General features: G+C 36.3%; 1 protein-coding gene across 1 annotated transcript; it reads left to right on the top strand.

The window, feature by feature from the left end:
- The first annotated feature begins 497 nt into the window (after positions 1 to 497).
- On the top strand, positions 498 to 24,994 carry NCAPG (non-SMC condensin I complex subunit G). The gene is given in 22 exon segments (XM_066549181.1): positions 498 to 608; positions 1,228 to 1,437; positions 2,298 to 2,526; positions 3,811 to 3,956; positions 4,870 to 4,891; positions 4,894 to 4,944; positions 8,173 to 8,365; positions 9,855 to 10,004; positions 11,993 to 12,133; positions 13,124 to 13,247; positions 13,940 to 14,029; positions 14,184 to 14,363; positions 14,812 to 14,922; positions 15,465 to 15,584; positions 17,069 to 17,305; positions 17,631 to 17,812; positions 20,507 to 20,681; positions 21,122 to 21,283; positions 22,024 to 22,195; positions 23,208 to 23,294; positions 23,736 to 23,811; positions 24,655 to 24,994. Coding segments are annotated over 22 exon segments (3,096 nt in total). The 3' UTR covers positions 24,782 to 24,994.
- The last annotated feature ends 448 nt before the right edge of the window (positions 24,995 to 25,442 follow it).

The following is a 25,442-nucleotide window of genomic DNA, read 5'->3' as shown; positions in this document are numbered from 1 at the left end:
TAATGCGCCACCTTAAGCCTGACATTTGGACGAATTTCTTCACAGAAAGGGTGATTAGACAGGGTGAGTCTTCACAGAAAGGTGAGTGGGCTGTCCAGGGAGATGGTAAAATCACCATCCCTGGAAGTGTTCAAGAAATGACTGGACGTGGCACTCAGTGCCATGGTCCAGTTGACATGGCAGTTTTCGCTCACAGCTTGGACTGAAAGGCCTCAGAACTCTCCCCCAACCCGAGCCGTTCTGCGATCGTGTAGAAATGGCGACGCTCCGCGCGCGTTCCCGGCCAACGGCCGCCATTGGCCGCCCGCCATCGCCCGCCCCGGCCCGGCCCCCGGCCCGCCTCCAGCGCGCGGGCACGAGCGCGCGCCCGCCCGGCCTTCTCGCGAGATCGGGAGCTGCTCCCGCGCCCGGTTTGAAGCTGCGCGCGCGGACGCCGCGGCTGTTGTTGGCGCGCGCGCGGGGCTGCGAGGGGTCGGTGCCGTAGCCGCTCTTCGGCCATGGGAGCCAGAAAGAAGCTGCTGCAGGTCCAGGAAGCCTTTCAGCTGGCCCAGAAGCCTCACCAGAACCACGCGAAGCTCGTGGTGGCTCTGAAGAGCACTTATGCTCAGGTACGGCTGCCCTCGGGCGGCCCGGCGCGGGGGGAGCTGAGGGCCCCAGCGGCTGCTCCTCTGGTCCCCCGGGGGGCGGGGGCCGCCTCCGCAGTGCTCCCCTAAAACGAACACCAGTGTGCCTAAGGAGAGCCCGCGACTTAAAAACAAGCAAACAAACAAAAAGAACCCCCAACTCTCCCCCCAAAAAACCCACGCAAATGCCGCAAAAGCAGGCTGCTGGACTCTTCTGCCCAGTTGTCTCCTGCGAGCGCGGCGGTGAGAGCTGCCCGCGGGTGCTGGTGATGCCGCGGGAAGCTGGGAAGGTGTTTGGGTGCCCGAGGTGTGGGTGTGACACAGGATATAATGGACGGGGTGTTGATTGTTGTCCTGGACTCTGTCGGCCTGGTGGAACCCCCGATTGCAATGTGCCTGCTGTGTAATTAGTTTATAGCAAAATACTCACTGAGGGGAGCACGACAGCGGGTGTGCCCCGACCGCTAGCTGTAGCCCTTTAAAAATTTAAATTCAATTGGAAGCTGTCAATTGTAAGCCCACTTACTTTATTTTTCTGTGGTACAGCTTTGAAAGATGAACCGGATAGTTATCTTTTGTTGTGGTTTGATTTTTTTTTTCCCAGTTGGATGATAAAGAAAGCTTTAATGAAAAATTCATTCACTTCCTCAAGTATGCTATGATAATCTACAGGCGGGAACCAGCAGTGGAGCGAGTGATCAATTTTGCAGCTAGATTTGTTACTTCATTCTATGAGATGGAGAAAGAAGATGGTAGTGAGGAGGGAGAAGAAGATAATTTACTTCTGAATTATGTGTTTGAATTTCTGCTTGAGGTACAGTTAACATTTATTCTTGAATGTCTGACGTTTCTAACATAGAAAATGGAAACTTTTTGCAGTGAGGAAAACTTGCTGCTACCTGACAAAACCTACAAATTGGAATTTAAAAAGCGAAAGCAAAACAAAGCTAGTGCTTGACACGTAACACCATCCTCATTCCCCCAACACAAAAAGATCTACCACATCACATGCAGTAATCCAACAACTGGATTTCAAAATTCGGGCTTTTGAGAAAAATGAAAGTTCTCCTATATGACTGTCAGATATATTTATAAGCATGAAGTTGTGGGAGTGTGGTGGAAATTAACTTATACTCTTCCTTTGATAACAAAAATATGAAAAGATCTATACAACTGTAGTTGGCATATGTATTATTCCTTTCTGCTTACTGCAAGTGTTACATGGAAAGATAAACAGTTCCAACAGCATATAGACACAAATAAAATTACATTTTCCTAAGCTATTGATTTTCCATGGTAAGATTATGGATCAGGCCTAAGATAACTAATCATAATTGCTGATGTCTTTTTCTCCTTCTAATGTTTTGTGGAGGCAGAGCAGTAAGCTGGCTGATGCACTGCAGGCTGCATGCAGTGGTCAGCGTGCTGCTTCCTTGTGAAGGCACTGCTGATTTTCCAGAGTCACTGGTCCAGGCAATGGGCTGTAATTGCTTTTCAGTTCTATGACTTTTTGAGATTAAAAGTAAAATTAAATTGGAAAAGCTCTTGAAAAGTAGAAGTGCATATTTCATTTATTCTGTAGAATATTAGGCAGTTAGATGTGCATATTAATAGCCTTATGATGGAAATGAGAAAAATGTGATTATAAAAATACCTTTTTTTTCTTTCCCTAAGTCTCACAATGCCAACAGCCATGCAGTGAGGTTTCGAACCTGTCAGCTTGTTAATAAGATTTTGGGAAATATGCCAGAGAATGCTGAGATTGATGATGACTTATTTGATAAAATTAATGGAGCTATGCTGATTAGACTTAAAGATAAATTTCCAAGTGTGAGAATTCAAGCTGTCTTGGCCCTGTCAAGACTTCAAGATCCTAAGGATGAAGCCTGCCCTGTTGTTAATAGTAAGTAGTATTGGTCTTTCACTTTTGTCTAATTTACATTACTTTAAAGTATTTCAAAGCTGTTTTTTTTTTTTTTTTTTTGAGCATTGAATAAGTGGATATTTGAGGGTAATCTTGTAATAATACATAAACTGTGAAACTTTGCTAGAGGAGTTGGAAGATGCAAGATGTGTGTTCAAGGGGAAAGGACAACTGTTAGGAGAGATCTGCTAGACAGTCACACTGGGCTCAGGCTGCTCTGGACTGAATGTAGAAGTAGGCTTGTGAAAATGTGTTGTATACTAGACTGGAGGTATAATACATGTTCAGTTCTAACCCTCTAAGGACCCTATAGTACTGTTAATTGAATTAGTACAAAACTCTTAGAAGTGTGGAGATGATAGAGAAAAACTATTGTTGTCTCAAATTATGATCACTTTTCTAGAAGGCATCAGCATCTCTGCAAGGCAGGGATCTTGATGATGTTTGAGGGTTTCTTTGTTTATTGTATCATTCTTGCCTAAGTTTCCATTTCCTTTGCCTCGAGGTAGACAAAGTATACTTTTGTATACTTTGCAGAGCTGGTATTTAAATTGTGCCCTGATTAATCTTTACATATTGCCTTTTGTGAAAAATTACTTAATTGGGGGTTTCTGTTGTTAAGGGGGCTTCTTTTAAATTTTATTTTCTATGTGATGTTTATAGGTTACTTATTTAGGAGCACATAAATTTCATAGTAAATCATTGTCTCACAGAGCAAGATGAATTTGTGTACACTGTGATTAAACTAAATTTATAATTGCTTTGAATTTTGAGTAAGGTTCAAGAATATAATAAAAGAGTGTGAGCAATGTGAGGGATTTACTGTAAGAGTTTTGGTAGGCTTAATGGAGATTGCAGTTTTCCATTTATAGGAAAATTTGAGGATCTAGTTCAAAAGATAATGAAAAGGTACAACTAGTGAATAGAGGTCTTACAGAGCCAATATTTGGAAATGTTTTATTTTTCTGCTAGTAAATGACAAAGTGGTTATTTATGGGTGAGATCTAGAGCAGCAATTTTTGGAGTTATTACCTGAAGATTTTACTTATGATTGCAAACATTATTTCTTTTGACATCATAGCTCAGCATGTAGCTACCTTAAAATCTTGGGGTTGTGACCCTGATCTGTTTCCTAAATTATCAGCTCTGCAGGGGCAGGAGAGGGGGTTTGTAACAGCTGCTGATTTTTTTTTTTAAAGTATTTTCTGTTTTTCTGTGTTTCAAACTCGTATGAAAGCGTCATTATGACTATTTTATTTTCAGTTTACAGCACACTGCTTGAAAATGATTCCAACTCAGATGTGAGACGTGCTGTGCTGTCATGTATCGCTCCCTCAGAAAGGACTTTGCCAATCATTGTAGGCCGCACCATGGATGTAAAGGAGGCTGTCAGAAAGCTGGCATATGAGGTAAATTGGGTCACCATTAATTTCAAAGGCTGACTTAGGAAAAAGGCTTTAAATCTTTGATTATATTTCACTTACCACTAAGAACAGGTAAATAATTTATTTTCATTTACCAAAATTTTGAGGGGGGCGGATTTAATCCAAGTTTTCTAGTTAAAACTGCTGAACTTGACTGTAGAACTTTCCTGATGGAAATTACTTGTGTGGTAGAATTTGTCTGTTGAAGATCAGGTAGTAACAGTATAAATTATGTATGCAGTCAGTTGTTTTTTCTCTATGCATTTTGTTACTGAAGCAAATTTGCTTCTCTGTTATTGCATAGTGGATGTTAGGACCACAGGGGTAGTAAAAAATGGCATGGTTTTGGTTTTGCAAATTTGGGAAGTAGCAACCATTATTCATGTTTACATGCAGGGGTAAGAAAGCATGCTAACGTGTCTGTTCCTTATGCAGGCATCTTACGGGAGATCTTGAAACAAAATGTTCCATTTTTTCACACAGAACTGTCTTCTGCCATTTTTATCTTAGGTTAGATTGGTTTTTTCAACTGAATCTCTGTGTTAGTGGCTTTTTAAGGAAAGTACTAAGTTCTGCAATTTATTGTAGGTATTCATTACTTGGGCACTTTAAAGAGAGAGGATAGTTTTCATGTCCAGGTGTTACATTCAAGCAGAGCTGATGAGCTTCTAAACTATGTGTTAATTTTATTGGTTATTTTACTTTACATTTTCTTCCATGCACAAGGATCTGATAGTTAATTGTTGGTGCAGTACTGTTGGTATAGGTATTAGAGGTTTCTGTTGATTTAGGATTTATGTGGATGGTTAAAACTCTTAAGTGTAAAACCATAGGTAGATAATGGGATCATTTGTTATCATATGTGGAAATGTATTTTAATGTCTTAATATTTTTTAAGGTTTTGGCTGAAAAAGTTCACATGCAATAGCACAGAGGGTTAAATTGTTGCAACAAGGACTTAATGACAGATCTGGTAAGAGATCATAAGTTTCTTAACATCTTAATACTAATGTTAAAGAGAGAATACTTTCTGAGTTTAAAATGTTGGGGTGCTGTATGCAGAAGCTGTGATGGCAATAATAAGGAGCTCAAAGGGAGTAATGAGGTACCAGGATGTGTTTAGACACATGAAATCTGCTTGCTGCTTTATTTTTCCAGGCTCCTTATAGTGAACAAACCAGAAAAGAATTGCACTTTCAAAAAACCTGAAAGACAATGAGCTTTAAAATAGGACCAAATGCTATTAAAATTAAAAAAAAAAAAGTAAGTAAACACAGAATTAGAAAAATGTAATTAATTTGGTGTATTCAGAAATGCTACGTTACAGATATTTTTGTGACTAATAAATGTATTAAAGAATTTAAATGGGAACATTAAGATCAGTTTGAAAATATTTCCTATGTGCTTTCAGAGAGAAGTCTTCTCAGCTGGTTAATCTTTTGTTTAACTAGCTTGAATTTTTTTTTAATGAATCTTTGACCCTTATGCATTTCACCATGGGGCAGCTTTATTCTTTTTAATGTCTTTTGTACTGTATCACTCTATAGAAAGGGCCATTCAGAATGTACCCATAATTGTGTGTCATGGTGTTGCCAAAAGATGAACACATCACCTGCATCTGAGCAAGACAATTTTGGCCTGCCTACATAGAACACCCTTTTGGTTTTTTTGTTTCGCCCAAGAGCAGCAATTGTATGCATGAATTTCACAATAGAAGCTAGCAGTTTTACTGAGTGCTGATTTGTAATCTCCCTGCTTTGATTGAAAAGCCTGCACTAAGGTGAATTTTACTCTGAGAATTTCCCTTGCTGAATGATGTGCTGCTTGGGAATTGTGAGAATTATGATCTATGTGGATATTCACTTACAAAATAAGAGTGAAGTACTGGGGACTAGAGCTCTTTAAGGTGTGTCATGCATGCATGTGTTTTTATTGATCTGCTATTATTTTTGGGGATCATATTCTGTTCTTGACAGGAAAGGAAGAGACAATCATCTGACTCCTTTTTTATGCTGTGTAGAACTACCTTAGAAAGACCACCTCCTTCTGTATAGGAAGTTTTAGTCACTTTGCCCCACCTATGCTGAATTGGTCTGTAGTAGCCTACAGAAGTTTGCCATGTTCTGTTTCTGAAGTCCAGCACTGAAAAACCCATGTTCTGAATTACTGTTTCTTATTGATACGCTAGTTTTCTGTTTTATCTAACTAGTTGCTGCTTGTCTGCTGGCTGCCACCACTCCCCCAGTAATCCTTGGTTTTGAGAGATACTTCTTAGGATGAATGCATTTTTCTTAGTAATCTTTCCAAACTGGGGAGGAAACTACTTTCCTTAACTTTTCATGTGATCCTTCACTTGTCAGGAACAAGTATTTGTTGTATTCCTTTAAAGAAAAAGTACAGCCTTTCTATGTGACCTATTTTTTGGTGATACTGGTGAGTTCAACATAAAGAAGTGTCTTCTTTTATGATTCAGGACAGATACTTTCTCAGATGGTTTTACATCCCAGCTGTTGAGGACTTTTTCTTGACATCTAGAATCACAGGGTATGTAACATCTGCCAGGGTATTTTGTTTAACTGATATCATATGTTCCTGGCCAGGTGGGATAGGTTGTATTCCAAATTGGCTATTCTGTATTGCAAATCCTGTAACTCTGAAGGATACATCAATCTTTCTTGTGAAGGATATATATATCTTTATTGAATTTGCTTATCTGGGTAACTCTTGAGGTAACAAGTAAGAAGTCTGCTCATTCAAAGTACATACATTGAAATTTTGGATGTTTTTCCATATTGACTTATAGGGCTTATAATTAGATAAGGTGTAGAGTACATAATCCACATTCTGCTTAGTTATGCTTTTCAGGGTGAGTTCAGCTCTCATTGTACTGTATTCTACTAGTTTATGCTTTTCACCTTCTTGGAGAGGTTTCTTATCCTTAGGACCGTAATGTAGCTTTTTCAAGGCCTTTTTACCATTCTTTTTGAACTCCAAACTATATTTAAATGCTGCATTTATTATCATGAGTTACATATAAGAGGAAAGATGAATGTTGTCAGTGTGTGTGGATTTTGTTTCTCTTATACTCGATATTGTCTTCTGAAAGAGCAAAATTGTTTTGCTCCTTAGTTATTATGTTTTTATCTCCACCAGACTCTTAGCCTTTCAACTTCCCTGCTTAAGTCTGGGTGAGTGCTTTAAAGATGTATACATTCCTAATGTTCCCATAAATATTTTTTCATTGATTAAGTAGTACTCTCTTGATCCAGGAATTGTTTCTTGTGGCAGTGGTGAGTAGGGAGTTAAAGTATCATATGTGAACTTCATAATCCATTCACATAATTGAAATAGCATGAGAATTCTGTATGTCAGTTCTCATGTAGTATCCTGCCTCCAAAAGTGGAGACTCCTGAAACAGCACGTATGTAACAATGCTTACCCAGAATGTTTGGGACTGGAGCATCTCTGTTACAAGGACAGGCTGAGGGAGCTGGGCCTGTTCAGCCTCGGGAAAACTGGGAGGGGTCCTCATCCATGTCTGTCAGTATCTGAAAGGAGGGTGGCAGGAGGATGGAGCCAGGCTCTGCTCAGTGCTGCTAAGCAACAGGACAAGACACGAGGAGCAGAGACTGATGCACACAATGTTCTGCCTGAACACAAGGAAGAATTTCTGCACTGTGCAGATGACCTTGCACTGGAACAGGTTGCCCAGAGAGGTTCTGGAGTCTCCCACACTGGAAGTATTCATGAAGTGCCTGGATGCAGCCCTGTGCCATGTGCTCTGGGATGGCCCTGCTTGTGCCGGGAAGTTGGACCAGATGATCCACTGTGGTCCCTCCCAGTCTTACCTATTCTGTGATTCTGATTTTGAATATTTCTTCTACAGGAGTTTGTGGTTTGTCGGTTTTCTGGGTTGAGATGCTGTCTTTAAATGTAAAAGTTTTTTGGATAGAGGTTTTGTTTTTTTTTTTTTTTTTAAATTCCTTGTGAGGGGAAAAATTACATTGCCTCAAAAAAAGGGTGTACCCCAGGTAGTTCTTGCTCAACAGGGTTTTTCTTTATTTAAGGTAATGTTAAGTTTAACTGTACAATAGCTTCTTTTGCAAAAAGACTTCTACAGAAACATGTTTTATGAAAGTATGTTTAAAATTTGATGTTTTTTAAACTTTGTTTTAAACTGTTTAAATTCCTGTATTATTAGATGCTGTTAAGGAGGTAATGAAGAGGAAGCTACTTCAAGCCTGGTTACAATTCACTGAAGGGGATGTTTTAGAATTGCTTCATAGACTGGATGTAGAAAACTGCCCAGAAGTGGCCATCCCAGTACTAAATGCTATGTTTTCATTATCTCCACTTCATGACATCGTTCAGAACTGTAAAAACCTTGATAGCAGGTATGCAGAGCATTCTTCATTTCCAAAAGATGAGTGTTTTAAATAAAACTAAATTCCTTTTAACCTCTTAAGATACTGGCATGTTTCCACTGTAAGAAAGTTATTTCACTATTATTGATGCTTTTTAAAGCCAGACAGGCCCACATCTATAGCTTTGGAGTGCAGTGCATGTAGCATCCACTGATTTCAAAACATCTATCGTGCTACTAACCAGAATGCAAGGCACTTCATGTGATACTGTGCATTTTCTCCCATAATAACAGACTAAGATTTTGCTATTGCTTTTTAATCAGTGACAATCAGTCACTTAATTTCATCATCTGAGATTAGACTCCTACCACACTTCAAAATCATTTTGTTCTGATTGATCTGACCTTTGTCCTGAGCAAAATGAAGCTTCCATTCTGAAAAACTGGGCTGAGATTTTTTTAAGTACCAGATCTCTTAGACTAATGACATTTGGAAAAGTAAGTCAAATTAGTCAGTTTATAATGAAGCTTACATTAATTTAATTTATGGAAAACACTAGGATTGTTTTTGTATGAAGTTTCTGAGTACAGCTTGAATGATGGAGTATCAGAATGATAAATGGCTAGATTTTTTTGTCTGTGGTTTCTGTTTGTTAAATTTACTTTTAAATAAAAAAAATGTCAGATTAATGAGAATCTGTCAAAAGATCAGTTTTCATCTGCATGTTGCCTTGGGTGTTTTTGGCTGTGTTTTTGTTTGTTTTGTATGTGAGCAATCTAAAACAAAACAAAAATTGTTGATAGTTTACAAGTAAAATGGGATTCAAGGGAGTAAAAAGTACCACTGCAGAGTCTTTTCTGTTTTGAGGTAGAATTAATGCAGAACTTAATGTTCTGCTTCAAAAACAAAGACTAATTTCCATGCTTGGCATGAAAAATACTGTGGATCTAAAAAGGAGTGGGGATCTCATGATGGATGATCTGTGTGTGATGGCAGAGGGATGATGAGCTTACAGAGTTGCTGAGAAAAAGTTGTATTAGATTTTGCATTTGACATACTGTGATTGCTACTCCACTGATGTCTCAAGATCTTGTATTAAGAATGGAAGAAACAATTCAGAGAAGCTGAAAAGATATTTTAATGCTGTTTTGCATTTCTGTGGTTTAATGGTGTTCAGTTTTCCAGACTTGTGCAGTGATAACAATGTTTCATAAAGTACCTGGCTGGTTGCTCTAGGAGGTCTGAAGGGTTGGGCAGAATGTTTCTGCAAACTGAGCAGCCTTGAGTTAAAATACTGAGAAGGGCAATATAGTGAATGGCTTCTGGAGTTCTGTGTCCTCAAGAGAGAGGAAGTGATTTTTCTCAATCTCTAACTATTTCTGTGGGGAATACCTTTGATGGAGTTTTATTTGCATTTTACTAAATAATATTTATTTCTTATTTTCTAATACTTCTGTGTATTTATTATTTTAGACTCTTTTATTCATCTCTGCATATTGCTTTTTTTATTTTTGTTTAGAAAGCTGATTCCAGTGGAGGATTTAACAGCTGAGAATGTGTTATATTGGAGATGTCTTTGTGAATATCTAAAATCAAAAGGTGAAGAAGGTGAAGTTTTATTGGAACAGGTGTTGCCAGAACCAGCTATATACGCAGATTATTTATTGAGGTACATTGCATTTAAAAATAAATCTCTTACCACTAAAGTATATTTTTATTTTTAAATTAGAGAATATTTATTTATTCAAGTGTTCAGGTGTTCTTCAAACCCAAAACTGTGCTTGAACAGGGATTTTAGCTTTTCTTTGCTTTTTTGAAAAGATTTTTGAGAGATTTTTTCAAGCTTGCAGAAATTGACAATTCTTCCAGTGTTGTCATTTGTGAAAATAAAGTAAAATTTTGCTGCTGTCCCTAAGAGAAGCATTTTTGAATTGAAACTTCCCTTCTCTTTTGCCTGCTTAGGCAGGCATGCTTCCTAAAACTTATGTTTGAAGGCAGTGACAGAGCTGCCAAATGAGCAGTTACAGAGCAGTTATTTAACCCACCGCAGGAGGGTGGAAATGAATGTTCAGGAATTTTGAACAGAATTTGCTTCTGAGCATGGATAATGCTGGGAAATCTTAACTGAGGTGCTGTACCTGTAAAACAGTGAACCTTCCTGAAATGATAATAAATCAGGTATGCTGAAAAATGCATTGTATTGATGGATGTTCCCAATTAAAGGTATGCATATTCTTTTCTCACTGTACTGGGTGTAGCATACTGGTAGTGATTACAGAAGTCATTGCTACTTTTCAGTGTGGAATGTGTTAACATGTTTCATAAACATTTAATAAAAGAAGCATCTGTGCTTCCTTAGTTTGGAAATGTATATCCAGTCTGGTGGGTATAAATTTATTCATTCATTATTCATTTTACAGTCCATGAAACATTTATTTTCCAAAAAATCTGTTCTTTCAAAGAACATTTGTTTTGTTTTCATCCAATCTTACTCAAAGTGCCTTCAGTTACATTACTCTTCAGGGTGAGCCTAAAATTAATCAGGTTTACTAGTAATTGTTTATGGTATGAACTGTTAAAGCCCTCATTGTTGAGCTGTTGTTTCAGGTAAGATTTTCAGTTCTCAGTTTTCAGGGGTACATTTGTGCAGTGCACTGTGAGGGTGTTGGTTAGGAGGAGCAGGAACATGTTGGTCACTGGGACTTCAGGAAAAAGCAGGATTGTGTGCTGCATTCCCATATGCACTGTTACCTGCTGCAGGTTATTATTAAGTGATCAGAAACAACTTTCATTTCAGATCTTCTTAAATAGTAGTTACATGTGAAGTTTTTTGTCCTAAATTTGAAGAAATTGTAAAAATCTGCTAAAATTAACAAGCTGTTACTGAAAAGTATCTACAAAGCTGAGGTAGAAAAAAGCGTATTTTTCACAGCTCATGTCAGTATTTGAATTGTATTTTATGATATTGAATTTTGTACTTGATGTTTCACTTCAGATTTTCTGAACACGCATAACTCTCACTGATAGATGAAACTTTGATAAAAAAACAATTGAGTCTAGAAAAATAAAGAAATGGAACAAACTGATTACACTTTCCATGCTATATGGCTGAATGTATCTGATAACAGATTATTATTCTGTGATGACATATTTAATCAGATTAAGACATCACTGTACACTTCCATGATTTTCTTGTATTTTGTCTTGTAGGCAATATTACAATTCTGAACTTGTAAAAGATACATTGTACCTAAATATGCAGAAAATAGTAAGAAAAATGGTGTATCTATACATTTGTTCCTAAGATGTTACCTTTATGCGTTTTTACAGAACTGAAATCACATGTTTCCTATTGTATTACATTCACAAAAGGGATTTCTTTAAATGAAGTGCATTATTTTGAAACTGTACATTAATTATTTGGTATAAATAACTTCACAAAAAATAATCTATGAAAAGAACACAATCATTAATTTTTAAGGTTTGTACCTAACGTAACCACTTGTTTTTACAGGACATGGAAGTGGTGGGATTTTTTATTGGGGTGGAGCAGGAGTGGATATTTGGATTTTTTTGGAGTGTATTTATTTATTTACTTACTTATTACTGTCCAAGAGTGAACCTGAATGTAATTATATCTGTTCTGTTTGGATTCAGTTATCTTCAAAATATGCCAATTCTCAGTGAAGAACAAAAAGAAGACTTCGATTGTTTTGAAAACCTGATGACAAAAGAATTCATAGGCCAGCAACTGATTCTAATCCTAGGCTGCATGGATACCATGGAAGAGGGAGGAAGGTAAACTCAAATATCAAATTTGTGTTACTGAGCTTAAGATACTCATGCCTGAGGACAGGTATAGAACCTCTGCTTGGAAAAGAACCTGATCAAACAGACAAAATACAGTTCTAATGCTAGCTGGAATAGAAAGCAGTCTCCTTAGTGGAATTGGTCCCAACATTGTGCCAAATATTGTCTGCTTACTTTTATGGAAATGTAAGTTCTAATTCTGATTCAGCATTGTGAGGGGAAACAAATTCAGTTCTTTTTGTAATATATCATTGAGATTATGAAATTACAGAACTGCTTATTTGGAGTATAGTATGTAAAAAATAAAGGGAGAAAAATGTATTGCTTCACAACAGATGACTTGTAGCAAGTAGCCTGTTTGTTTCTTGTGTTTTTAAGCTATAATCTGCTAAGGCCTAAAAGGCTACAAATATCTTAGATGCCAGGCTAAATTGTGTTAACTGAGTCATTCTTATAATTTTAACAGCCTTTTGGTATGAATTAAGAAGAGCAAACGAATTTGAAAATTCATACCATTGCAGGCATTTTGTGAAAACTTACAGTTGTGATAGTATAAACACAGCAGTAATTTCAAACTCTCACTGGAATGTGTCAATGTGTGCCAGACTGGCAGGATAGTTTAAGTTGTATTTTTCTTTATTTCTTTTTTTTTCTTTCTTCTTTTTTTTTTTTTTTTATTAATGTTTTCAGTCAGATAATTTCCATGAAAGCATTCTGCAGTATTGATACTGTTTCTGCTGGTATGGCTTTTCTTTGGATGGTAGGGAGATATTATTAAAAAATTCAGTAAAATCAGTAAAAGACAAACATTGCTAAGTAAGAGATACATTTGGCAGTTAAACTTGCTATGGACAAAAGTTTCATACTGTATTATGAAATCTTCATCACAAGTATCTCCAAGTTGGTAGGATAGTAACTCTTATGTCTTCCATTTTCTTGAATAAGCAATCATTGTTTGTTTTTTTTCCTCTAATCCAGAAAGCATCTGCTAGTTATTTTACAAAAGATTCTCATTTTACCTTCAACTTCAGCAGCACTTATACCTCTGCTTGTTGAAAGATTGCTCAGTATTGTTAAGGATGAGGACAGAAGGATTCAAATTGTAAGTAAATGTAAAAGCTTGTTTTCTAGTCTGTCTTCCCCATAAATCAAACAGCCTTTATGAAGCATTGTAAAAGAAATATCAGTATTTAAATATTGTCTCCTTCTCTCTTGGGTTTTTTGGCTTGTTGGGGTGGTTTTTTTGTTTTGTTTTTTTGTGTGTTTTTTTGTTTGTTTGGTTGGGTTTTTCTGTTGTTGTTGTTGTTGTTTGTTGTCATTTTGGTTTTAGGCATAACTGCATTTTGTGGTTTTCTAGAGAGCTTTATGTTTAAAGATGTGACTGGTGTTGTAAGTGCTGTCCTCCCATGAGGAACGTGTTACACTTCAGTAGCCTGTTCCAGAATATTTTATTGTATTAGATGCAAAGTGTTTTGACAAAAACATTCAAAGTGAGGATGATGTAGATTTCTAGGTTTCATGTTTCTCTTCCTTCCTGTTAACTCACATAGGTGCTTACGGTCTTCTTGTTCCTTGCTTACCCAGCTGGATGGGAAAAAATGGGATTGAAATGTGCTCATGGTAACATTGTGTTTTCAAATTGAGGATTATTTACAGGGAACCAGCTGATAAGAGAAACTGCATGGATGTGGAATACTTTTTCAGAAAGATAATATTTTAAATTTGGAAAAGTGAAATGCTTAGTATATATCTGGACTGCAATTAATGTCACTAATATACTGTTTGTAACAATAGATTGCAGAAATTATATCAGAAGTTCGTGAGCCAATTGTTGCAATTGACCAGCCTATTGATGCTGCTGAAATAAGAAAGCGGGAGCTTAAGGTGAGCAGATTTGAGTTAATAATAAAAATATTTTTTTAAACTTAATCACCCAGAGTTTTACATAGTAGGTTAATATTGGCTAGTGTCAATAGGGTATCATTGGCTAATACTGCAGAGGTTACTATGTTAATTTTCTTTTTACTTTGTATTTCAGCTGGCTGAAATAAAAGTGAAACTTGTGGAAGCAAAACAAGCTTTGGAAGAATGCATTACTCTTCAGGATTTTAATAGAGCATCAGTATTAAAAGAGAAAATAACTGAGTTGGAACACACAAAAAATGATCTGATAAAAACAGCAGAGCAACCTGAAATTAAAGAAATGCGTGTGGAGAAGGTCTCTTCCCTTCCTGTATTCCCAAGTGCTGGTTATGTTTTAAATTTTATTCTTAATTTTAAAAGAAAGTGTAGCTTGGCCTTGTCTCTCATACATTTTAAAAATTGAAGTCAAACATTTATGGTATTAGTATTCTTCTTCTGCAATTATAAAAGCCAGTAGTATGCTCTAGCAAAAGATAAATTGTATAGAAGCTGATGGTATGCTCTAGAAAAAAAAATTGCAATCTTGTTCTTACTCTTTTTACTCTTAACTAACTGAAAATATAAAAAGGAATTAATTGTCATCATAGCTTATAGACAGATGATGACTAATCTTCTTGCACAACACATGTGCAGTGGACAGGAAAATTTATTTGGGTAGGGTCAAATTGATTAGTGGCCCCATTCTTATCATAGCCACCGTTTGTATTAATAATGTTTTTCTCTTTTCCCTGACCAACTTGAAGAATGATCCTGAAACACTGTTGAAGTGTCTGATGATGTGCTACGAGGTTCTGAAGATCATGTCTCTTTCTAAAGGCATCAGTCCAACCATTAATGAAATCATTCAGTCTCTGGTATGTAGGAATGCAAAATAACTTGAACTCCTTAGTAAATGCAAAAATATTAAATGATGCCATTGCATTGTTCATACTGTATCTAGTCTGGTTTTTTGTGTGGATTTTTACAATTGTCTCCTCAGAACTACTTCAAGTACATCAAAGTGGCATCTGTATTTCGTAACTTGGAACTGTGTATTGTTTCTCTGCAAGAATGGTAATGTCTTTTATGACGAAATGTTTAGGCTTGTTGTTGTGTGTTGGGTTTTTTGTTTCCCAGAGTGATCAACTCAGTTTTGTTTGAAAACAAGTATTTCTTAAAAACAAATACAAAGCAGAACACTCATGTGACTTTTGCCATTATTTTGTTGCTGATTTCAAACAACATATTCAATCTGCTTCTGTTTATATCTAGATAAACAGAGTATTTGATAGTTGCCATTTTCTAATACTATATCAAAATAAATTATTTCTAATTTCAGGGTAACATATTTTAGTAGTCAGAGTTTTGTTTTCAGTTTATGTATTTTGTCTATAAAGTTTAATATTATTGTTTTCAGATACTTCCAGGTGTAACTAATGTCCACCCAGCTGTGAGAAATATGGCAGTTCTGTGTTTGGGTTGCTGTACTCTTCAGAACAAAGAATTTGCCCAACAACAGCTTCCGTTGCTGTTACAGGTAAAATGTCCGATAAGAAGTGAAATTATAGTCTTTGTGACTTAGTAAATAGGTCTCGTCTTGTATCTCTAACAAGCTATCATACATAGTAATGTTCTTTGAGAACTAGTAATTCCTGATTTTCTGAAGATCTGGAGAGTGTGGTTTCCTGTAGATTTTTCTGATGTCTAAGATTCAGTTTATCTTGATAGTAGCATATTTTACCTTTGTAAGGTCACCTGTTGTCTTAAAATTTTCTTGGAATTCCTTATCTTTAAGGTCTCACTTTCTCTTCCAAATCTGGGTGAAATCTGTCGTGTATTTGTTACTCAATACAGAAAAGAGAAGCTGTAGGATTCTTTAAGCTTTCCTTGGGAAACCAAACTAAAAATGTGTCTGATGGTTTTCACACTTCTGTTGCATACTTCCTGTGATACTGGGTGTCTGATTTAAATTCTGAGGAATTAATATGTTTATATTAAGGATTAAGGAAGAGTTGTTAACTAGATGATAAAGCAATATTCAAACCAACAATAGCATGGCCAAACATCTGTGGATATGGAGCTTGTTGGATGCTGTAATATCCACAGTTCCCAACCTTGTGGTGATTGTTGTGATACCAAGCTAATTATATCAAATATGACACTTGTTAACCCTGGTTTTTGATCCTGGATTTGAGGGAAGTGTGGGTGGTAACTGTGCTTTTCTAAGAGTGTGTTCAGGCAGACATTGGAGAAATGACAACAGGAGTTGAACTGATGTGCTTGGCTCAGACAAGATAGTAGAGTTGTCAGTCATAGTAGGAGAGCTTTGGGTTCCTAAAAAAGTAACATTTACTGTTTTTTATAATTTGGCTTTGAGTATGTCGCATTTAAAAAAAAAGTTTGTTTGGAGAGGATTTCAGTTACTTTAGTAACTTAAATTTTTGAGTTAAGCAATCTTTCTGCAGATTGTAAATCCCACAATCTCTATGTGGGCTGCAATCAGAAGCAGGGTGTTGGACTAAACAGATGTAGAATCTCTCAGCTAACCCTTGAGGCATGGTTTGACTTGCATGTAATTTGAACTATAATACATATAGTAACCCATGTAACTTTGACTTTTATCACTCATTTGGTCCCTGTTGTCTTTTTACATTCCATGATTTTAATTAAGCTGTTCTTTTGTTTAGCTATATTTCTGTAATGCCTAACACTCAAATAGACTTTGTTTGTCCAGTGTCTGTTTATGGGTTGAACAATAAAATTACATCTCATACATGGATGTTCACTCCATGAGTGAAATTAATTTGATTTTATGTAGTGCAAATTGCATAGGTGACTTAATAAATTATTTCTCAGATTGTATTACAAATTTGGGTTTATAATACAAAGTTGGAAAATTGGTTCAAGTATTATAAAGTTTCCCAAAATAACCAATCTTATTAAAGAAAAAATCTTATTATGCCTAATTTCAAGATTGATGGTCTACTGGAAGATGATGTTTATTTTCCTTATTAAACCTAGGTTTTGCAAATAGACAACATAAAGATAAAGCTCAGTGCTTTAAAGGCAATCTTTGATCTACTAATACTGTTTGGAATTGAGCCTTTTAAAACCAGAAGAGGCAATGACTCTCAAAGTGAAAGTGCACACAATAGAACTGAAAATGGTGAGGATGAAAGTGAAACAATAGAGGAGGAAGAGGAGACTGCCACAGTTCACAGCCTTCTGAAGCTTCTGTCTGGCTTCTTAGACAGCAAGGTAAGGAATGTTATAAAATTTGCCTTAGTTTTGTTTTAAAATTATTTTTGCAGATGGCTTATCCCATTAGGTTGCCTGGGAATATTATGTGATGTGAATTGAAATTAATGGTCTAATATTAAAATACCTGTCCTAGAAAATGACTACAAGTTTGTCACTGGTACAGGCTAAGATTACCCTTGAGCAGCTTTGCATTCTATTTGCAGGTGGAAATAAGTGAATGTAGAGAAGTGATTGGTAAGACAGGGTATAGGCTATTGCAGTAAAGTATTAGTGAAAAACATGATGGTTGGTGTATGGTGTATGTGATGAGCTCTTTGTTCAGTATTCAGAGCTGAGGACAGAAGCTGCAGAAGGCATTGCCAAGCTGATGTTCTCTAGGAGGCTGAGCAGTGCCAAGCTCCTTTCTCGTCTCGTTCTGCTGTGGTACAATCCCGTGACTGAAGAGGATACTCGGCTCCGACACTGCCTGGGAGTTTTCTTCCCTTTATTTGCTTATGCAGATAGGTAATGATCTTTGTAATTTGTTTTATGACAATATACATTCATCTAGCAGCTTTAGGAACCTTTTTTGGTCTTGCACTATTAGAAATGGCACAAATGCAAATTAGATTTAGACATCTAATAGACATCTAATTCACTCTCCTATGCCTATTGCTTTTGAAAGTACATAATCTCAACCTGTGACCATTCTGAAGACTTTCCATTAATGGCTTTCCATGTGACTTCCTTTTTTTTTTTCTTTCCTAAGCCTACAATCGAAACTCTTCTCAAAGAGATTGAATAAAATTAATTTTAAAATATGTGCTTTACTTATTTATGGTGTTGAGCACTACAGGTAGGCTTTGATGTAAAAAGTAGCTAAAAAAAAGTAGCTAAAAAAAAGTAGCTAGCAGGAATGCTTCAAAAGAAAAGCAGTTATCAAAGCAGCAGGCTGCTGGGTTGTGGTTTGGGGTTTGTTTTTGGTTTGTTTTTGAACCAAGCAATACTCCAATTTAAATTCACAGCATATTCAAATCTCCTGTTTTGGTGGTGGACAAAGGAGGTAGGGAGCTTATGTAAGGGAATAAGAGCTTAAATAGCAATTCTCATCTCCTTTTACCTGCTGCTGAAGGCTTACTTTTCAGTAGCTGCTAGTGGTTTTATTAAGTTAGAACAAACTAAGTATTTATCTGCTTTTTTATAGTTAGCTTTTAATTTAGGTGTATTATGACACCTAAATTAAGTTACCTTACCTATTTTTCAAAACAAATTAAATTAAATTTTTGTGGCCTATACGTTGCCACATTAAGAGGAGTAATACAAGGGGGAGTTGTCTTGAAGAGGCAAAAAACCCCTAAGCAATGTGGTATTTGCTGTTGTCAGGAAAAAAAATGAAGAAAAATACCCAATTTCTCATAGAATGGGGGTTTCCCTATTTAAAATGCTTATGAAAGTAACAGAAAAATTGATTTAATATGTTTCCACTATCTCTGATAATGAGTAATGAATTTAACCTTTTAACATTGATAATCTTTTATTTGTGAATGTCATCTGATGCTGTGAATTTCATTCTCTTTTTTTGAGAGTTCAAGTGATTGCCCACCTGAGTAGTCCCATGTACTTCCACATCATTTGTAAATGAAGCAATTTCTTGTGGCATCTCATAGATGATTGTGTTCTTGAAAAAATAACATGGTGTATGTGTTAAGCAAAAATCAGAAAAATCTGTGGAGAAAAATATCCTATGTGTTAGTCTGGATCATTGATTAGAATCTCTGTTTAGTTAGGAAATCTTATTTCTTTTCTGTCTCAAAACATTGTCTGCATCCTGGATCACAAATGGTCCATTTTAAGTTGAGTTATTTACTTTCTTCTAATAATACAGATACTGTATTATTAGAAGTGAATTATTAAATACCAGGTGTAATTCAGAACTTGTCTGCAAAGTTGCCACTCAGTAAAGGAGAATTTGGGTAATAAATGAGATTTGGTGGAGGCTCATACCTAAATTTGGTACTGATCTCTCACAGAATTTTAAAGTACCATTTTTTTTTCTGGGTGCTGCTCTGTTAATCTTTCCAGCTGGTCACAGATATAATCAAGAGGCTTACTTTTTGAAATGAAATATTTGAACTCTGAGGAAGAAATTTTGATCCTGTTTAAATTATCTGTCATGTTGGAAGTGTGATGTGAGATGCTAGAATAGAGACAATTCTTATTCATGGAATGTATTTATAGTGTATTAAACTTGCAGGCAGCATAAGAGGAGAAGCTTCTGCCTTGTGCCTGTGTGTTTTTAGAGATGTTGGGGTTTTTTTCCATTTACAGGGAATAATCTGAATGATACTTCAGTAATGCTTGAGCCAATATAAAGCCTTAAAGCTGCTGAAAGGGGGAGTTCTTGCTTTGGTTCTTTTGTAGCCAATTATAGTGCTCAAAAGGATTTTTTTGTCAGCTGATTTTGCTCCTTAATCCAGCAGCAAATAATCTGCTTTTTAAAAAGTTACTTGCTTTCTTGGTTTTCTCTTGTAGTTATTTGGGTTCAAATAGGAAGTTAATAGAAATATCAGCAAAAGTAAAGGCTTCACTTCAACTGTACCTTGTAGTTTTTGACATCTTAATGTTAAATTGTTTTGACAAGTCTTGTGGAACCACACTTCTAGACAACTTGCTGCACGACCAAGTGAAACATGATTTTTAGGCTTGCTTGGCAGGAGTTAGGAACTCTTCTGAGAAAAAAATCACAAGTATTTCTTCCAAAAATCCTGTTAACCACTGCTTACTTTTTTGCCAAGTTTCCTTGCTTTCCTACACAATGAGAAGTACCCCCAAAGAAATATGCTAGCAGAAAGGAGGAATGAGCAAAAAAAACAAGATTAATCTATGAAAATGAATTAGAGAAATGTACTTATGGAAATTTTTTCTCTTGTCCTTCAAGATAGAACATGCCTGTATGTATCAGTTTCAGTAGTCAGGATGAATATTCAAATTCTTCAGAGGAAGGAAGTGTTACTTAAAACTCCTTTGAAATACCATGTGCTAAAATTTCAAATGGTACTATGAAGCAGTTTTGATATCTTGATCTTGCTGGCTGTTGCTTCCAGGATTGGCTGCTCCCACTTTGCTTTGATTGATGTACAAGTCAGTGAACTTTCATCATGGAAGATAAAACTTAATTTTGTCTTATTATGCTACTAATATTTGACTTCATTGAAACAGGTCCAACCAGGAGTGCTTTGAAGAAGCTTATCTTCCCACTCTACAAACACTGTTAAATGCTCCTGCAACATCACCTTTGGCTGAAATAGATGTCAGTAATGTTTCTGAACTGTTCGTGGATCTGACCAGACCAAGTGGACTGAAATGTCAGTCCAAGAAGTCTCAGGACTATCAGGTACAATGTATTAAACTGTTGGAAAGTAGCACTTGTGTCAGATTAAAAACTACTCCCCCTTAGTTTACTGCTACCTGTCAGGGCCTCTGTGGGATTCCCAGTGTCAGCAGTTGGATTAAATGAGTGCCTGTTCAGGTAATGAAGTCTTTTAGCTTGACACTTTCTTCCCCTTTTCCTTTCCTTTTCTTCCCCTCCATCCCAAATTTCCCATCCCTCTTAAAATTAAAAAATGTTAGTAGGAACTTGCACATGGCTAATTGTTTATGTTGTGGAAGGTATTTATAAAAATCAGTTGGTGAATGTACTGAAAATAGTGCATTTTAGGAAGATGTTTGCTGTGTAAAATTAGCCAACTGTTTAAATCAGATTGTTCTCACTGTTGTCTCTTGTAAAAATAGTTCCCAGCAAAATTTCTGATACCTAATTTCTTTCCTTTGCAGGAGTTAACAGTGCATGATACTTTAGCCATGAAAATTTGCAATGAAATCCTGGCAGACCCAACTGCACCAGATGTCCGTATTTATGCAAGAGCTTTAAATTTTCTAGAACTCAGTAGTTCTTCTACAGAGAATCTGCTGGTGCTGCTCGATGAGATTCAAGAGGTAGTACATAAAAAGCATGGTTCTTACTTTTTTAATCATTAGTAGTCTAATATTCTGATACCCCTAAAAATAGGCCTTTTGTTTACTTTGACCATATGACTGGAATTTATCTTCTAAACAGTTTTGAAAATTGATTTTTGAATAATTTATAATAATCTGAGCTGATATCACTGCATAAACCACAGACAGTATAAGCAGCTTGAAACAGTGTGCCTGACTTGATACATTGCAGTACAGTAAGTTCTTTTGTTAACTGTGGTGTAGTTATTATTTTTAAGTTAAAATAAATTTCAGTATTAAGTCTTGCAGTTTTGCAACTTATCTTTAGTTAATTATTAATGGCTGAAATTTTACACCTAAACTTATGGTATAATGGGAAGATCATTAGGCAACATGAAAAGGATGCTTGATTTAAGATGAAGTAGGAAAGGAGTACAACAGTTTTACTTTGGTGCTTTTATTATTATGGAAAAAATTGAAATTTGGAAGTGTGGCACATGAACACAATGGTATATAGAAATGTTGGTAAGAATGCTGAACCCATGATGGGCATATGGTATTTTAGTGTTAGTATTGATGGAGAAAGTTTTTCTTCTTTTAGCTTGACTGGTCACTTTCATATCACACAATGTATCCTTTATGCAGTAATTTCACCTAATCCTATTAGTAAGCAAATTTTATAGATAAAAGAAGTAGTTGTAAATTCAAGTAGCGTTTAACATGAAATGTCTGCTCTCCAGAAAGTGGAAGATAAACCTTGTCAAAGAGCTATTGAGAAGCTCCATATGAAACTAACCAAGGATCCCAATGTGGGCAAAAACCACTCTGGAAGAACTGAGGAAACTGGTCTGTCTGAAAGGACACAGGAAAGAGACATCGCACAGTCTGAAAATACTGTTCACAATGAAGAAGGTAATTCAGGAGTGTGCAATTCAATGAATTGTTTAGATATTATGAAAATAAGAAATAACGGGACTTGGGAGGCAATTCGAGCTACTCCCCATATCACTTGTGCTCCAGCCCCTTCCCCAGCTCCACTGCCCTTCTCCAGACTCACTCCAGCAGCTCAATGTCTGTCTTGCAGCGAGAGGCCCAGAACTGACCATGGGGCCTCATCAGTGCTGAGTGCAGGGGAATGGTCACTGCCCTGGACCTGCTGGCCACAAAGTCTCTGGTGCCAGCCAGGATGCCACTGCTGGCTCATGCTCAGCTTACAGACATTCAGCTCTTGGAGCTGCTCCCTTATCAGTGTCCTCAAATGGAAAATCACTGTTCCCATGCTCATGATCCTCTGATTCAGGGGACTGGGCAGCCTGAGCTCCATCAGTAATATTAAAGAATCCAGCACTGAATGGCTCTGCTTTTTTCTCTAGTCCTGCTAGTCAGGTGACTAACCATCAAGTGTTCATCCAGTGTTTTGTTTGGATTTTCTCCTGCCTTTACTGTACTTTCAAAAGTCCTTCCTTATTATCTCACAAAACACTGACCAAATTCAGCTGTAATTGAACTTTGGCCTTTGGTGCCTTTTCCCCACGTGTATGAACACAGCTCTGTCATCTTCCTGGAAAGCCTGACCTGCTAACTTGCTGAGATCCTGCAGTTCCTTTTTCCTCTTGAGCTTCACAAAGAGGTCCCTGTTCACACAAGCTGATCCTCTGTCCTGCTTGCTCAGCTTCCAACACAGTGGAAGGAGCTAAATAGTCATCGAGAATAGTTTATGTATTATTGACCTTTGCTGGGGTGGAGTTACAGCTGAGTGACATTTTAAACTTCCTGTTAGCTTTATTAGCTAGTTTCTGGTTTAAAGAAAAAGTGAGGTTCAATTGTGTGGCTTTTTAACGTAGCAGCCAAAATTTAAAATCCTGGTATTTAAGATAATCAAGTTTTAATTTATGAGTTCTGCATTTGTTATTCTGTTTAACAGAAAATAATGAAGATGCTCTTCATACTCCAGTTAATCAAGTTAAAGAAACTGCAAAATTAAGATCCACAAGAAGCAGAACTGGCAGAGGTACAGTGGCTACAATATTAGTTGTTTTTAATAAAATAATTTCATACTAACTTTTTGTGAATATATAGATGGGAAAGCCATTCATACTCTGTTGTAGATTCACAGTTGTATTTGTTAAAAGATTAAAGTTGTTTGTTCTTTGGAAATTTTTGTGCTGTTAGCCTCTCCCAATAACAGAGATTTCAGAAAAGAAAAAAGGACTGGCTACAGGCTTGCAGATAACCCAGCCACAGCCACTGACAGTAACATACAGGTGTTCCTGTGAGAAGGAGAAAATTGTGGGGTTTTGGTTGTTGCCTTTTTGTGACCATATTCTATCAGTGCAGACTGCATATTTCTATGTTAGATGCAATTTCAAACACTGAAGAAAAGTAGATACAAAACTAGTTCAAGAAAGTAAATGATACCAAGATATGAAAAAAGACTTCTGCTTATACTTAGGACAGCGGAAAGCGTCAGAAGTGAGGTCTGTGAGCAGAAGAAAAACTGGTGCAAGTGTAAAACGTGGTCTTGAAAGGTAAATCCTTCTCTCCCCACCATCAAAACTATGATGTCTGTTCTAGCAAGGAAATTTAATTCAAATGTTTTTCTTTCCCAGACATATATGTTTTGATATTCTCTGTTCCAAAAACACTGATAATATTTTAAGGAAAAAAATTTCTTTGAACTGGTACTTTTGAAACAGTGGCAGGTTCCGCCAAAGGAGCTTGTAATATTTTTTGAACATACCTTTTGTGTGTTAACAGATATTCTAGCTGAAAAAATTCAGATTTTTGGTTTACATTATTGCTCTTCTTCCAGTTAAGTTTTTTCTGCCTTTTTAAATCTGTTCTGTGGAAGTATAAATGTTTTAAATTTAAATTCTTTTTCCTCCTCACAGTTTCGTTGTTTGTTATCCAACATGTAGTTGACAAGCATCTAGAAATGACTGAGAAGTGAATATAGACAATGGATTTCTTCCCTAATGATTTTGCAGGATATAAGCATTAAAACAACATTATCTTTGTACTTTTCAGCTGTGTTCAAATCTTTCTTAAGCAAGTAATCCATTTACTGTGGACTTTATTGTGACCAGGGCCAGTCTCTCCCATTTGCCTATTTAATGTGTTTGCTTTGATTCCATCTAATTTTGGGGGAATTTGATTCCATCTAATTTTGCTGATTTTGCAACTCCTTATCACGTGGTTATCTTTACTGATATTGCTGTATCACTTGAAAATACCAATATATTCTCAAAAAATGAAGTGTCTAATTGGTAAGAAGGATTTTTGCTCTTTAAGACCATGTTTCAAGTTTGTTCCTATAAAAGCTCTTCAATTTTAGTCTTTTTTACCTAACTCTTAAACAATCTGTGTTTCAGTTGTGATCAAATTCCAGAACCAGTCCCAGTGTCAAGTTCGAGGCCTCAAAGACGAGCAAAAACTTTGGCACTGGAGAAAACCCGAATGAATCTTTCCAGACTGTTAAATGAGGAAACAGATGAGTGAAGACAGGAGAAGAAAGTGCCTTTGTCAACACTGGTAGTTAACATCAGACTTGAAAATAAGATTTTTTTCTTGCTAGTCATATTTGCTCCTTTTATATGAATCATTTATAATTCTACATTTCTATATTATTTTTTTTTAAATAGATGCTTGTATTTCTTGTAATTCCTGATATAAAGTCCCTCATTCATGTACTAAAAATGGATTAAAATATTACCTGAACAAAACTTGGATGTTTTTTCTTTTACTTTATAGAGAAGAATGCATCTTACCTGAAAATAGAAATTGCTGTTGGTGCTAAATATTCCATAGTTAAAGCTGTTTTGATATTTAACAGTAGCAGTGGTTGCTTGTGATGGCAGCAATTTTGAATGTACCCACTTTTACAGCATCCACTTTCTTCATTTTTATAAGGTTTCATAACAGTAAAACCTGGTCAGCAGATACTTACTTACTATTCATGTTAATGTAAAAGAGTTGATCTTAATTGGGAATTCTGCTTTCTGCAGGTGTGTGTCCACTTAATTAAACAATGTCAAAGTGGTAGAACTGAGTAACTGATTTTACAAACCATACTGAAATCTACTGATGCTGACTTTGTTATATAGAATCAGGGACGTGCTTTTCTAAAAGCATAAAAATACTTGTGGTACAAAATAAGATC

This window comes from Molothrus aeneus, chromosome 4, assembly GCF_037042795.1.
Source record: "Molothrus aeneus isolate 106 chromosome 4, BPBGC_Maene_1.0, whole genome shotgun sequence".
Lineage (NCBI taxonomy): Eukaryota > Metazoa > Chordata > Aves > Passeriformes > Icteridae > Molothrus > Molothrus aeneus.
This window is presented reverse-complemented; position numbering and strand designations above follow the sequence as displayed.